The following is a 16,123-nucleotide window of genomic DNA, read 5'->3' as shown; positions in this document are numbered from 1 at the left end:
AAAAAGTGTTTGAATCTGTTCTTAATCTATCAGTATCACATTAAGAACTGTTTTATTAATCCCGGTGGGAAACTACTTTGATACAGTTGCCCTTACACATAATATAGGAAAAATAGAAACAAAGAATCACTTAATATACAAACAAAAGACTACGCAAAGTATCAATTATGTTCATAATGAAACACCATATAACACAATATATGTAAAGCATGTAAGTAATAAGGAATGATAAATATAAGAAATATAGGACATGTGGTGACGTATTGGGATACGTGATAGCATCTCTTTTCTCAATCACAACACACTCGTGTTTTTAGCCGACAGACTGAAGCACAACAAACACAGATTCCAATAATCTTTGTTTTGACAATATTTATTTATATTTTCCCAACAGTAACATATAGTTCAGGACAAATGAATGTTTGAGAGAAGCTAGCACAGCAGTTTGCAGAACATACGATTTAAAATCATACGTGAAAGTGAACTGCACTCTGAGCACTAGAGATTTTAATTGTTCAACAAACAATATATTCCTGTAAGCAAGAAACCAGGGTTTATATTTATATATTTTCTATACTTGTGTTAAAGGCTAACAACACTTGTATTGGACAAGTTTTTGGACAATCAAGTTTACATCTTATTGATTCTGTTTCTCATACATCCCAAAGAGTCAAGGGCCTTTCGGTGAAACCAAAATAAAATGGCGACGTTATGGCACCGTGACACGAGTCAACACACCCGACACGGAAAAAAAACGGAACGACAGCGGGCAGCCGAGAAACGTTGGAGGAAAGCGCGAGGTGACAATGTCACTGCTAGAGGAGGGCGAAGCAGGAAGAGAAAGAGAGAAAAGGTCGTACAGGTGCAGAGCAGAAAAGAGCTTTCAGAGAGACATGCTGAGGGGCTACACACATATAGATAGATAGATAGATAGATAGATAGATATATAATACTTTACGTTCAGAGCTGCGACAGTCTTCAGGCAGAAGAAGAAAGACAGAGGATAGAGATAGTGAGATCAAGCGCGGAGAGGATTACAATGCTAGGCGAGGTTAGCATGCTTGCGGCACGGAGAAATTTTACAGGAAGCCCAATACACAGAGAATCACATGTAAAGGCTCGAGCGACAGTGCACTAATCTACAGGCTAAAGCTATACGTCGGACACTAAAGCTAATTACAGGAGCTACACATACTGTATATATTTATATATATATATATATATATAGAGAGAGAGAGAAATAGATATATAGGAGATATCGAACAAGCTGGATAGGCAAGGCATCGCATGCACGTGCAAAAGAAGCAAGTCTAGCAGCAGCAGCAAGAGAAGAAAAATGTCCGGCTTTCCACGACCGCCACAGTGAGATTCCTGTGTCGCTGTAATAAATCTGACATTGTCCGTGTCACAGTGTTCACGCCAATTTCTTTTTAAATCTGGGAATTAGGATTAATAAATCTAATCTCTGTTGGGATGTAAAACTTTCATAATGTCTGTAAAATGCAAACAAAAAAAGACCCTTGATGCATGTCACATTCAGACCAAGTTACATTTTTGAGGTTTTTTTTTAAACATCAATTTATGAACAACGATTGAACATTGCACGTTATTAGGTCATGTGTATACTCTAAAGTGCACAACCTCCCCTTTGGAGGAAAACTAGACAATACTGGCAAATTTATACTAAGGCAACACAGTTACAAACACACTAAGGTACACATTGGCACACACTGTCAAGTATTCACAAAAACACAGGGCTTCAGAGTGAAAAGAGGCTTTGCATATTCATTTAAAATCAAAACACCAGAGTCTCTTCGCAAAAGACTCGCAAGTGTTTCGAAGTGAAATCTGTCGGTTTCTTTAAAGCCAGTCCCTGAAACACGTTTTCTTTGAAATAGCAGAAGAGTCACAAACCAAGTCAAGTATCTGACACACACACACACACGCGCGCACACACACACACCACACACAGGAAAAAAGCCTTTTGGACAAACAGGATGAAAATACAAGTAATCTATATTGGAGATAGAGAATATATGAATAACTTTACCTCACAAATAGTCTCTGATTATACGTCTTATGTACACTTATGTATACACAAAGATATGTACTTAGGACATTTTGAAATACTATTTACAATCTATGATCAAAAGTGATTGTACACTGAGCGACCGTGTTGAGCAAATTGTGCTTTTCTAACTTGTTCTAATGAAAATGCGAGTGAAGCCCTGCTTTTCTTAAAATCAGGGTTCACTTTCCATCAACTATAACCTGCCTACAGTAAGCATGTTTAACTTGATTACCGTTAACTATTGTACGCTTAAATTAGATTTTTTGTTTTCCAGGGTGTATAGATTGGACCCATACTCAAATATTGCTTGTGAATGAATAAAGAAGAAATCTCAGTTGCAATGCTAAGGGATACTCCTCCTGATTTAGTGCAATAGATGTCAGGTATGCAGTAGCTGCAAGTCTGGTGAAGTTCCTCTACTCAGACAAAACACCATTATTGTCCCGTTCCCAGTTTTCTTAAAGATCCTTGATCTTTCATTAAGTGCTCATCAAAGTTATAATCCTTAACGATTCATTTTGATAACAGAAAGTGCGCGACAAAACTGCCAGGAACAACTCGGCGCTGCGTAGTCATAGTGGCCACAGTAGGTACTGCAGGTCATGTGATGCCCACTGGCCCAACAAGCGTACGTTATCAGTGGGCCCGTGGGAGGGAATTTGCTTTGTCAAACACGGGACTTTCGCCCACGAGACCGCTGTTCATGTTTCGTGTGAAACCAAGTTAACGTTGACTTAATTTACCGTAGTTTTGTTATGTAACTTCGCCACTTAACTAACGCTAGCTACCTAACAAACTTACTTATTTTAACCCAAACCACCCTAATCAAATAGTTTTGTTGCGAAAGTTCAAAGCTCCGCCACCAACAATTAAAACTACTGTAAAGAGAGGCGATTAAAAACTCCAAATACTTTGAATGGCTACACAAATGTTAATCGTAGCAAAACAACGGGGTTTGAAATAAAGAATAATATTAAGGATTATAACTTAACGCTACCTCTTCAATGTTGATTATTCTCAGTTTAGATCATTTCATCATGTAAAGCACACTCAGCACAGCTAACAAAACGAGCCTTTACAACCTTAAATACACCGGAGAGAAGTGCGTATGTAAAATGAGTATAAAGTGTTGCTGCAATATTAAATAAGCATCGTAAGCTGCAGATCAAACTGTCAGAGGCTGATGTGAAGCGCGATGGAGCGACACGCCTTCATAAATGCTTGCTGTTGTGTAATTTTGATAGAAATGCCTTCTTTTGTACATATTTACTACTGACGGCCTGCTCCAGTTTGTCTAACATGTGCTGGTGCTGCTATACATCACCAGTCAGGAGAAAAACGACCAACATCACTGCTTGACATACTATGTGCAGATGTAAAGGCAGTTGATTACGCTGAGGTAAGGTGAAGTGCTTTTTTTAAATTTTAAACCAGAAGTTTAAATTGTAAAGTTACAGTAGAACACGACCACGTTTGGCACTTAACAACATACTCTGCAAATGAGAAATGATCCCACAAATAAAAAACTCTTCCTCATCGACCTATTGCACAAGCGTTTCATATCACAAAAAGTACAAGTTACATCACTTACTGGGATCTACTACACTATAGGAAATGCAGACAGAAGCACTTTTACATAGCTTTGGACCAAGTTAGTCCACGGCAAAGCTACAATACATAATATATGGATATATATATATATATATATCTGTAGATCTTTTTTTCCCTCAAATATACTCTTAAATATGTGACGTTTGGAGGAAAGAGAGAGAAAAGAAATACGTTTACCAGTACATTCACGACAAACAATTCATCCGTCAAGGGGGTAACGTACGGGAGGATTTGGCGAGGTGAGTCTTATAGATCATGGCCGAGTCGCTCGATCTCCTCGATAAGAAAGTCGATGTCCTCGAAGGTCGCCGCGGGATTTGAGATCACCATGCGGAAAAAGTTGACCTTGTCTCCTTGCGGTTGGTAGCTGACCATGGTCGTGCCGTACTCCATCATCCTGGCCTTTATCACCGGAGCCACCTGAAAGGGTCAGTACATACAGTATGAATAAACAGAAGCAGAGAGAAGATCAAACACTGCATAAGCTCTTCATCGTTCCATTGGTTTGGTTCATATCTATTTACTACGAGGCACAAAACAAACAATGAAATGAGCTTGTAGGGTTGTGTACATGTATTCAAGTATGCTGCATTACTTAAGTACAATTTGGAGGGACTGAAATATAGTTAAGTACATCCAATTTAAGAGAAAATCCACTCAGCTGTACTATCAGGCCGTCCTACTGGCCGGGGGCCTGTTAAGAGTAGTGAGAGAGGACTACGTCAATACCGGTATAAAACAGGCATTTAAAGATGTTTTGAGAAAATGTGAGTCACCGCAACCACGAGAGGTCCTTGTTATGCAGCTATGAATGAGCACCCAAAATAATATGCTGTTTGCTGCAGCAGAATGCAAGATTAGCCACGGACAGACACAGAGGTGCACAGTCACTCACAGACGCACACAAGCCACCAATCGCATGATCCTCCTGGCAGCAATAAGAACTTAAAAATTACTATCTAAGGTGCATGAAATCCTTCAGGACCTTAAAGGCTCCATGACTTAACGCTCTGAAAGGGGACATTTTATATATAAATGTAATATGTACTTTTACCGAAGTAGATTTTCGAATGCAGGACTAACAAGTACTTTTACTTAAGTTAAGAATCTGAGTACTTCTCCCACCACTGGGGTTACAGTATAAAGGCTGCAGTGCAGCGGCGAGTTCTGTCCTGTAGTTCTCCTCACATAATCCCTCTTAATCTCTTGCAGGTGCTTCAGTAAAATAATCAATCAACATCTGCAGATTGCTGTCAAATCAGTCTTTTTGACAATTTTCCAGTTATCCTTCAGAAGTAGCCATTAAGTGCAAGTGGAAATCAAGCTCCTCCAGTCTGGACGTTTTCCTCAAGATTACATCATCCCTCAATCTGAGTGTCAGAGTCTGCAGGAAAAACAGCGAGCTGTCCAAACACTCGGGTTTCAGTGAGGCGTAACTTTGGAAAAACAAAAGGAAATCTCTCCGTTTGATGTGCTTTGACAAACGATCTACGGTGGCTGGTTTTACAGATGCAGAGAGCTCTTTTTATGGGCTGCACGTCCCCAATCTGTTTGTCCTAATTGTCAATTAGTCGGCCCCCGCTGCCGTGGGATCCTCTGAGTGGCCGCTGTGAGCTCAGGCCTGTGATACCCTTCTGTGAGCAAAACTGTCACAATGTACTAAGTACACCTCATGTATGGCAAAGTATAGTTTTTTTAATCCAGAGGATAAGTGGTAGCCATGTTGTCCCTGATGACGGGGGGGACATGTGATGGTCAAACTGGATAGGAGTGAAAGGCTTGTAGCGCAAACGAAAGGTGCAGTGAAAGGTGTTTTTGGTAGATATCATAGTCGGGCTTCTTATCTCCGCTCGCCCACCTTGTGCAAGTGTTTCTTTCTCTCCTCGTTGTCCTCCATGTAGCGGATCCCAGGAGGGAGGTACCAGAAGCAGACGTTGGTGTGCTGAGGCTGGGGGAACACACAAGAGATGAGAGCAATAAACCGCCACCAAAGCAAAACATGCACACATAAGGCTGAGGAACATTTTGTAAATGTCTGTTGTTAAAATTAAAGCCACTATGTGTAGAATTTGACTTGTCTTGTCTTTGTGGTAGCATCAAAATCACATTATAAAACTGCTATATTCAGTATTTTATGTGTAAAGCAAAAACAATTGCTCACAGAACTATTACAAGACTCAGTTTAACTAAAATCTACAGAGCGTTCTTGCTTCTTTTCAGCTCATTGTTTTGATTCTACGGCCCGCAACTTGACTGATATGTGCATCCCTAGTTTTGTACGTCTGTCGAACATTTAGCAGCTAACAATATTAATATAGATGCAGTGCACACACACATTTAACAATCATCTTTGGTAGAAATCCTACAGATACCTCAAAATAAAAAGCGTCGAAAGTAACCGCAGCCCGTCGATTACTTCAAGCCAGAGCGGATTCTGTTTCCAGGCGTAACAAAGAAACCCATTATGTGTTCCCAGCGTCAGACAGGTAGCTGCCTCCTCCTCAGACATTCTCTAAACGTCTGAAAGCCAACGCATCTCTCTTATTTTTTGGCATGTGAAGCCTCGCTGGAGCAGCCGAGGTGTAGATCATTCATTATCAACAGCTGACTAGCCATGCACACCAGCCTCATTTAGACGACCCGCTCTGGTTCCGCCGTCATTTGTTCAACATCAGATTGATGTAATGGCTCGATGGGAGCTATACAGACAAGTGAACACCTGGGCCGATGCCCAGAAGACTTGGCTTCCCCCCCCACCACCCTTTGGGTTATGATGCTCTCAGTCTTTTGTGGCTCAGCGAGGAAACAATAAGCTTTGAAACATTAAAGAGCTTTCACTATAAATGACTCTGGGTGTCCAAGCACTTCTCCTGTAAAAGGTTTTTTTTTAGCTTAATAACCCCGTCGTATGTTTGGGCTGCTGCAGAGGATACTTCAGACGCTGCCATTCATATGCATATGAGCAATTACAGGCCGCTGTGCTATTCATGAAACATAATAGCAGCACATTATACTGACAGCTAGAGTTAAAAATGGCATTCATCCAACACAAAGCAGGAGCACGCTGCACGTCAATCACGTCACCCGTAATGACACCGAACACACGGAGGTAAGAGAAGCAACGTGGACTAATGTCAGCTACTCTCCTCTGATTGTGCGGCTGTATAAGGATTCTTGTGGAGAGCGGAAGTTAAATGTGGACGTACTTTCCCATTGAAGACCATCTCGTATCCTTCTCTGTCTTTGATCTTGTTGTAGAGGTACTCCGACAGCTCCAGACACTTGTCGATCTGAGCCTCAAACCCGATGGTGCCCTGTCGAAGGAAACGTTTCAATCTGTTAGTTTTTAAATGTTTATTTAGTTGAAACTTAATGGGGGTCCAGGGGCCAGAAGCAAACACTCCATTGTATTGTGATGCAAAATGGTAAAGTACCCTTTATTTAAATGCTTTTCTCCGTGAACCATTGTCTCTGCCTCTCCATTGTTTCTAACCTCACTCACAGATTATGAAAAATATTTAACAATTTCTGATCCTACATATTTAAAGACCATTTACAGCAAAAACAGCAATCTATGTCAGAATCTATTAGAAACATCTAGCAAGCCAAATCTAACTTACTTTGGGCATCCCTGACAGCTACGACAGTGTAAATAAGAAGAGACAAATCATGTTTTTCTGCAAGAACATTTGATAAGAATGTCCACAATTTGCATTTAATCCAGTGTCTTGACATTGCTGCATCTGTCATGCATACTGTATATAATGTCGCTCTGGTAGAGACCTGTCAATCACAGTAAGCCCGCCCTAAAGCATACCCTGCTTTATGGTCTGTTTGACTCTAAATGGACCATAATGTACTAAATGAACATCATGCTGTATTGAAGAAGACTTGAAACTAGAGATTGAGACCATAAACTCATGTTTACAATGTTTACTGAGGGAATAAATCAAGAGAGAAGTAGGGTCATTTTCTCATAGACTTCTATACAATCTGACTTCTTTTTGCAAACAGTAGTCGCCCCCTGATGGTCAGTAGAGAGAATGCAAGTTTAAGACATTTCTGCATTGGCTTCACTTTACAGAACCAGAGGTTGCCGCCTGGTCGAGGCAGACGTCACACAAAAAAAACTGTATTTCAAAGAGCTGCATGCAAACATGAGCAAGAGAGCAAACTACCTTAGCCCTCCACATGAGCCACAGCTTGAAGATGTCCACGTGGCGTCCGCACTGCATCGCTTTGTCTCCGGTGTCGTAGGAAAGGTCGTAGTGTTTGTCCTGCTGGAACAGGTAGCAGGCGTGCATCTGGTTGCAGTTCTGCATCAGACCCTGCGAAATCACATCCAGAACGGTTATAATCACCACAAGAACAACAAATACTCACATGCACTGTGTGTGTGTGTGTGTGTGTGTGTGTGTGTGTGTGTGTGTGTGTGTGTGTGAGAGACGAAGAAGCCTACCTCCTCTCTGACCAGCAGGGCTGAACACTGCAGAGGGACGGACATCATCTTGTGTGGGTTCCATGTTACTGAATTGGCCCTGCAGTTAAAAACAACCACCACGCCTCGTCACTTCAAATGCTCTTTAGCTTCTTGTCAGATTGTGTCCACACCACTCCCCCCCCTCAAAAAAATCCCCCAAATAACGTAACTTGCCTGTCAACCCCATCCAGCTTCCACCTGTGTCTCCGGGACATGAGCAGACTTCCTCCCCACGCACCCTGACAGCACAGACCGACAATCATTATCATGTCACGCTGTAAATACAACTTCAAAGTCCTTAAAGGGACACTACATTCTTCACTTTCAACATGGGCACCAATGTCAGCTTTGAAAAAGCTCTTAATGTCAGAAGCATGCATGTTTTTTAACAAGCATCTGTGGATTATCCGGCCTCATAGTTAAGAAGGCCTTCAAACACTCTTATTTCTGCATCCACAAATCCACAAATCCCGACAGAAATAGCAACTACAAAGCAGGATGCTTTTTTTTCCTCCATCTCAGCCAGTTGAGGGATGATAGATAAGGCCATTTATGTCTCTTAATAGAGGTGTCCCCCTGTCAGGACTAAATCACCTTCATTAACAGATAGAGTTCCTTCAGTGAGAGGGCCCATGATGGCAAAGTCAGTGGAGGAGGTGATTTACAGCCTCTGTTCCAGTTTTTCTAATCCCCAGTGTTAGATAGGAAATGGCTGGCTCCTATCTGGGTCAACCACCAGCAGTTAGAGGCCAGACAGACATAATAGATTTGTCAAAGTCACTGGTGAGCTCAGTATTTCTGTGTATTCCTCCACTACAGTCCCTCCAGTGGAGAGGTGTATTTTTAAAGGTTATAACAGAGTTTTAAATAAGGCAACAGGAGACGTTTATGCAGAACTTGTTTCACTCACGTCCACGTGCATCCAGACGTCGTACTTTTTGCAGACGTCAGAAATGGCGATGAGAGGGTCAAAGGCTCCGTACACCGTCGTTCCGGCCGTCGCGCTTACAAAGAAGGGAACAAAGCCCTGCAGACGGACAGGAAATGATCGTACGTGAAAGCAGCTGATAACAATGCCGACGTGTTTCACCGTCACAGCGGTTTCAGCCGACTGAGTGCGAGAAAACGAAGGCTGGTTGAAGTAATATCTGCAGTATTTATATCGGTGTTGTTAATGTGTGTCACATTACCTTCTGTTTCGCCTCCAGTATTCTCCTCTCAAGGTCAGCCGGGATCATTTTACCACTGAAAAAAAACACAAAAAGAACAATAATACTACATTAGAAATAGAAGTCCTGTAAGAAAAACGTAATCAAACCACGTGTACTTTGAGTGCAGTACTTGAGTAAATGCACTAAATTACTTTCCACCAGTGGAATCCAATTTCTAATATTTTCCCTTTCAGTTCTCGTGCTGACACGAGAGGCCAACTTTACCTTTCATCTACTTTGATGCAGATCACACTCTCCGTCCCGATGCCAAGAGCTGCTGATGCTTTTTTGATTGAGAAATGGCTCTGAAAGATAACGGAGGAAACACGAACGAGAGGTCGTGTTTAACTATCTGTGCAACATCTTATGTGTGTACATTTGTCAAACGGCAGTTTGTGTTTGGTTTTTTGCTCACAGCATCTTTTAAATGTCCTTAATAGATGAAGGAAGTGACATATAGTGTGAGAGACACACCAGTCACCTTCATATCTCCTTCATATTTCACTTTTAAAAACACACAAACACAGCCACAACCAAAATGTGCAAAACTATCTGACGTTATTCCTGCACAGAAGAGGAAGGTATTTGACTTTTCATTTATTAAAAAGAACATTCAAATAGTGATAAACGCTCATTATTTGATCCAATATACACACATTGACAAAGTTTATCTGCTGAATTGAAACATAAATCCTACATGTTCGGATGTGAAGGCCACCAGTCTGGGAACAGATGACATTCCTTTCTCCTTCACTTCGGGGAACATCTTGAAGCGGGCCAGCAGCATGGCGTACATGTTGGAAATAGCACCACCTGGAGGACAGACAGGGCTCAGTGATTTACAGCCAGTCAGTGTCACAGCAGGAACTGCGAGAGTCTCATGGGAGTGATGCAGGGTTTCAGAGCCCAGTTTAAGAAAATGTCCGTGAATGCTTCAAATAATGAAACAACAAATAAAAAATCCTTTGTTTACAGCGTATAGAGAGCGTATAGAGGGATGACACAGCATCCAACTGGCCACAATGTCAAAGCCAATCACGGCCTTTGTCATCAAACTCCCCAATGATCGCTCCTCCTCACGTGTCAAACAGAAATGCACGAGAGAAATTAAAGATTGGAGGGCGACGAGGTGGGGGCTTGAGTTGGAAAAATCATTTTATGCTAATTGGCTTTGAAACGAGTTCCATTTATATCATCAAAATGCAAATTGACACATTACAGCACACACACACACACACACACACACACACACACACACACACACACACACACACACACACAGGCAGTTCCATTTTGAGTGAAACGGAGGGGTGGAGGGGTTGGCGTCGCCGTAACATACCAGGAGAGAAAATGCCGTCTCCTCGCCCATCCGACCAGCCGACGATCTCCCTCATCTTCTTCAGAGTGACGTACTCCAGCAGCACAAAGACAGGAGCCACCTCATAGGTGAACCTGCGTTACACAAGGGACATCACATGGTTGAAGGGTGGTTACACAAAATGTGCCATGACTCATCCCCGTAAAGAATAGCCAGTAAACGGACATTTTATCCCCCCCCCTGCAATTTGTGTGTTTCAGGACATATTTAGAGGTGAAATTGACGGCTCTTGCAGGAGGCGGATAAAACACTGAATCAATCAAATACTTGAAGGGTAACAATATATATTTTGTTTTCAAAACATGTAGCATTATTGTGGGTTGTACAGGCTTCGCCTTCATTTCTAAAAGAGGCGATGTCTTGATTTGCACTCATGCTCTTGAACAAAATGTACTCGCTTTTCTTTTTCCACATTTCAGAGGCTCGTGGCTCTTTGTTATACAGCAATCTCACATTTCCATCATCCTTGCTGCACCAAAAAGCACATTTCCTGTATGTTTCTCCTAATACATGGTGTTAGCTGCAGTAATGTTAACCCCCCCACCCCCCTTGTGTCAACAGCAGGCGTATTTTGCAGTGGCACACAGTTGCCAAGACTGACTCTTGCAGAGTTTATCACCACAAAAACACACACACACACACACACACCAAAATTAGCTTGAGATTAGTCTGAATTTAATTTCAGGGCTAATTTTCCTCCCTTTGAATCCCCATGGAGATCCGAGGTGAGGGGGAGGGATAAAAGGCAGAGGTGGGAGGGGTGCAGGGGGGGAGTAAGGGGGAGGATCTGCCTTTCTTTTCACCCTTTTCATTTGCCATGATTGAGTGAAAAAAGAAGAGGCCGCTATCGGCCCGTGCAGACGGCATACAGATGGACCGGAAATGGAATTCATTGTCATTATCACCATTTGAAATCATGATGAAGCACTGGGCCACATACTTACATATTGGTGTTGGCCGTGGACGTTAGCCAATCGGCTGCCAGTCCCACCATGTCTAATCCTGTGGAGAGCTGATTGAAGTACCTGGGATGGGCTGAGGGGGAAATAAAAGCAGCAAAAGGAGAAAATGAGAGAGGAAGCGTGCGAGGCGGCTGCAATTTCAACATTTGATCTGGTGTCGGGGAAAATTGAAATACGCTTCCCGTGTGTTTACGCTGAGTTTGTGCAAAAGAAACAGAAGCTGTCATCTTCTAAACGCGTTAATTGCAGCTTACGAATGCAGCTGCAGTGACGTTGTGGATGGTCTGGAGTGATAATGAATGCAGTTGGTGTTGCATCTGTTAGTGTAGGAGTTTAGTGGAGGGTGTAAACACCCAAACAGGGTTTTCCCACCTTTGATTTGTAAAACAGAATGCATCACACAGAGCAGCTTTGAAACTGAGTAAATTAAATGTGGATATTTTTTTTTTAAATATGAAAAATACGTAATGTGTCCTAAGTAGGGTGAAGTAAAAGTCTCACTTTAATTTACAATATAAACATACAATGCAGCATTTATAAGCAGTTTATAAATGTTTACTGTAATACACAGTTAATATGATGTAAAGGAAATGACAATATAGTAAAAGACAGTTAATAATATAAAGGTGTATTCATAGGAGGGGATATGATTGCTGACAAATACTGTGCATTCAAAATGTCCTTATTTCAGTTATATGCTTATTATTGAATGTTTATAAACTGTTTAAATTAAAATGTCGCCAAATAAAATCTATAAAAACAGATATCTGTGTTGGTTGTTTTGGGGATGAAATCTGTCTCGTGCTGTAAGTGTTCTCCAGTGTGTCAGCGAGGAGAGAATAATGGACTTGGCCTATGAAGAGCGGTTATTAGCCTATTATCTCCCACTAGGTGAACCAGATTTACTGCGTCACTGCATTTATCGGTCTGGTGGCCAAGAGGAAGAGGAGGAGGAGGAGGAGGAGGAGGAGGAGGAGGAGGAAGAAGAGGAGGACGACAACTTCCAGGTAGATTTTTTTTAAATGTCATTTATTTATTCTAAACAAAGATTCTGTTATTCTGTCAATACTATGCATTTTTGGGAGGATATTCCTTCATAAAATGGAGGATAGTATTTACTTAAAAATATGTTTCTGGTAGATTTCATCATCTGTTACATATTTGAGTGTTGTAATTTAGGATTTGCACTGACTCTGTGCCATTTATAGTTATTTTCTCTATAAATATATTTTCTAATATGTATGTTTATTATAAGATATTAAATGTCTGGTGATTTGACATAAAGACAAGCTGCAGGCCGGACTTTAGGCCTATACATACATTTAAAAAAAGGCGGGGAATATTTCCTAACTGAAACTGTTCAGCGTGTTTGGAAAAAAAGTCAGAAATAAAGCAGGCTATTTATCACGCACGTGCCCGACATTCAGACCTGTTTTGATGGCGTATTTGAGGGTCGCGCGGCAGCTGATCAAGATGTCATCCAGCGAGGCCGGCTCGCCCTGCAGCTCCCAGTTGTTCATCTGGAGCAGCTCGTTCGGGTAATGAAAATCAATAACTTTAGTTTCCCGGTCGAAAGACTCCACGATGTAGGCCAGTAAAATATCCACGACTTCCTGCAGGAAGGTCATTGTTTTGGCGTCGCTGTCCAGGGCAGGTAACAGGTCTGTAGACAGAATAACAGCAGCGTGGGAGACGTCTTGTGATTCATACTGGAGAGCAGCCTCGTTAAACGTTTTCATGCAACATTAAGATGCACAAAGTTTAGGCCTTTTTTTTCTTTTTTTTTTTGCTGGTAAATGATCCTGCAGGCCTTTAATCGGGACAAAAAAAACACCTTTCGTTACATCTTTACAGGTCTAAACATTTAAGGAAGTTTTTGAAGTTTCTGCGACGTTCAACACCTCAAATCAAGAGATTCTGCTGAAGGTGACCTCTCCAAAAAAAACTGCAAAAAATGTTATCTTTAACTCGCAGAATATTGTCGATATTTAATATAGATGTATATATAAGGATGGTGATCCATTTCAAGTTCTGCCATTTATTTACATTATATTTTTCATATGTAGATTTTTTTTATTCACTCTGGGGACAAAGAATGAAGCGGATCCCCTCTTGAAAAATCAATAAAATGACATTTAAATGAACATTATTGACATAAAGTCGATTTACAACGATGTTTTTCTTTCATTTAAAATGACTAACTATATAAAATTACATTTGTACACTGAATAAATCACGATAATCCAAAGCGAGGCCAATGCTGTGGCTCAACGAGACAGATGTGACAGATGTTTGACGTCCAGGTTTGTACGACATGCTTTTGTACCTGTTGAATAGAGGTCGGAGAAGACCAGGGGAGCTTTGGTGCAGTTGCAGGATTTGTTGCAGCCGCACGAGCCGGCAGCCTCTGTCTCTGTCTCTGTCTCCGGCGGCTGCTTGGTGGCCGGATCGGCGGGTTTCTCCACCTCCGCGACGTTTAGCAGCGCTTTGGACATCACAAAAAAATACAAATATGGACATATTTGTATTAACCTGACGAGGCCGAGCCGTAAATATAATGGTGGAAACAGCGTGCCACCCCCCACCCCCCCCCCCCCCACACACACCCTCCACTTCCTCCGCCAGTGAGCCGACGTACCACATAATTTCGATCCGAGTCCTCCGGATAATTTCTGGGCCGCCGCTTGGCACCAAGCCCTGGCTGGAAGAGAGAATGGATAAATCAAATACGGATGAACAGGCTTTGGGGTTTCAGAGTCCAACTATAAGATACGAACAAACAAACAAAAGGCGCTATGCAAGAAGCACTAAAATAGCTCTTTAGACGGAATTCTTGCATCCTGCAGAAACAATAAAATCAGTAAAAGCAGATGTGACGACTCAAAGACACAACAGGCCTGTTTGGATTTTCACCCAATGCATCGAGACAATGCACTGGAATCAGAGCATCGCCTTTGGTCCATCAGAGGTGGTTTGAAGACAACAACAAAAACAGCCACTCACGCGTGCTGGGGCTCTGACTCCCGGTATTGGCCCCCGCATTATCTGCGCCAAGAGACCAGAAACCCTGTGATGCCATTGTTGCCGGTAGTTAGGAGCTGCTGGAGACGCGGAGACAGACAGAGCCCACCCACACGCGACGACCCGGAGCTGTTCAAAGCTGATGTGGTGCTGAATCTCACCAGACCTCTCCGACTGCTGAAAATCCCGCCACGCATCCGACAGTCGCTCTGTGCTGCAGGAGAGCCCCTAAAAATAAAAAACACGTATTGTGAAAATAAAAAAAGAAACAGAAAAAAGACGTCCCCGGTGTGCTCTCTATTTTACAGGCGTCCACAGGTGCACGAGGAATAAAAGCAGCGTCCTCGCAAGAGAGAAAATCCGCAAACACTGGACTCAGTCAGCGCACCGCGCTCTCCTCACTTCGTGTTATAAATTGCAGTGCTAAGAGTTCAGGCGCAAAGAAAACAAACTGCGGTGAAATGTCGGCTTTTTTTGGATGAAAATGTGCACTAAAAATAAAATAAAAACGAACTGCAGCCCCCCCCCAAAAAAAGCGGCGTCAAATAAAGCACCTATATGCTACAGCTGCTGGTACATATGCAGCACACACGCGACTAATTGCATCCAACCTAAATATCACGTCACTAAAGAAGTCCCGTCGTGATGCACTTCAAGTCATGACGAACTGCGTCGTGCGTCGTGACTCCATCCATCCCCAACATTTTGTCCCCTGCACGCGCTGAACTTACCCTCCATACGGACAGCGAATGCCAACTAATCCATCTGCCCGGCAGTTGTAGACCTATTTCTTGGGAGAACGGCTGCTCCAAATTGCGCGCCTCCGGGCGGAGGAAGCGGCGGGGAGGCTTCTTCAGATACACGAAAGTGCGCACGGGTCCCTCCTCTCTCCTGTAGGGGCTCGTTACTCCAAAATTATTTATTGCACGTGACTTGTTCACTTGCTGCGGTTTTTTCAGGGAGAATAACTCTCTTAGATTTATTTTGCACATATATCAATATTATCAACACAGTCTTCACATAAAGTATCGAGATAAATGATTGATATGCAATGTTTTCAGCCTACAACGAGATGGACACTGGGTTGTACATGTTGGATAGGCTAAGGTAAATAAAGATATAGAAATTAAAATAGTATCAGAGCCTAATTCCACAAATTATCAACTTCAAATTACAATCCAACACTGTTTTCTTATCGTTTAAACATGAATGGGAGCAAACGGAGCCTGCAGGCATGAGAGCTGTAGCCTGAGCCACATCTGTTATGATTTATGAATGCAATCACCAGCAACCATTTAATGACACAAAGGACTCATTAAAATAAACTCAACCCTTTGGCAAAGCCTTGTTGATCCCGTCGTATTGGTGTATGGAACTACAGTAAGTGTG

General features: G+C 42.2%; 1 protein-coding gene across 1 annotated transcript; it reads right to left on the bottom strand.

Annotated features, from left to right (window-relative positions):
• Window positions 1-377: 377 nt before the first annotated feature.
• On the bottom strand, window positions 378-15,608 carry gad2 (glutamate decarboxylase 2). Its single transcript, XM_076080742.1, has 16 exons — window positions 14,717-15,608; window positions 14,352-14,414; window positions 14,040-14,198; window positions 13,143-13,376; window positions 11,696-11,786; window positions 10,713-10,825; window positions 10,071-10,186; window positions 9,599-9,678; window positions 9,353-9,407; window positions 9,073-9,189; window positions 8,337-8,401; window positions 8,142-8,220; window positions 7,861-8,010; window positions 6,889-6,996; window positions 5,541-5,630; window positions 378-4,102 (listed from the first exon to the last, which is right to left on the bottom strand). The coding sequence occupies exons 1-16, from the start codon at window positions 14,790-14,792 to the stop codon at window positions 3,929-3,931; spliced, it is 1,770 nt and encodes a 589-aa protein (XP_075936857.1). The 5' UTR covers window positions 14,793-15,608; the 3' UTR covers window positions 378-3,928.
• Between the last annotated feature and the right edge of the window lie 515 nt (window positions 15,609-16,123).

Source organism: Anarhichas minor, unplaced genomic scaffold (genome assembly GCF_050575085.1).
Source record: "Anarhichas minor isolate MPS153535 unplaced genomic scaffold, ASM5057508v1 ptg000074l, whole genome shotgun sequence".
Lineage (NCBI taxonomy): Eukaryota > Metazoa > Chordata > Actinopteri > Perciformes > Anarhichadidae > Anarhichas > Anarhichas minor.
The sequence above is the reverse complement of the archived record's forward strand: the minus strand, read 5'-3'. Positions and strand labels throughout refer to the sequence as shown.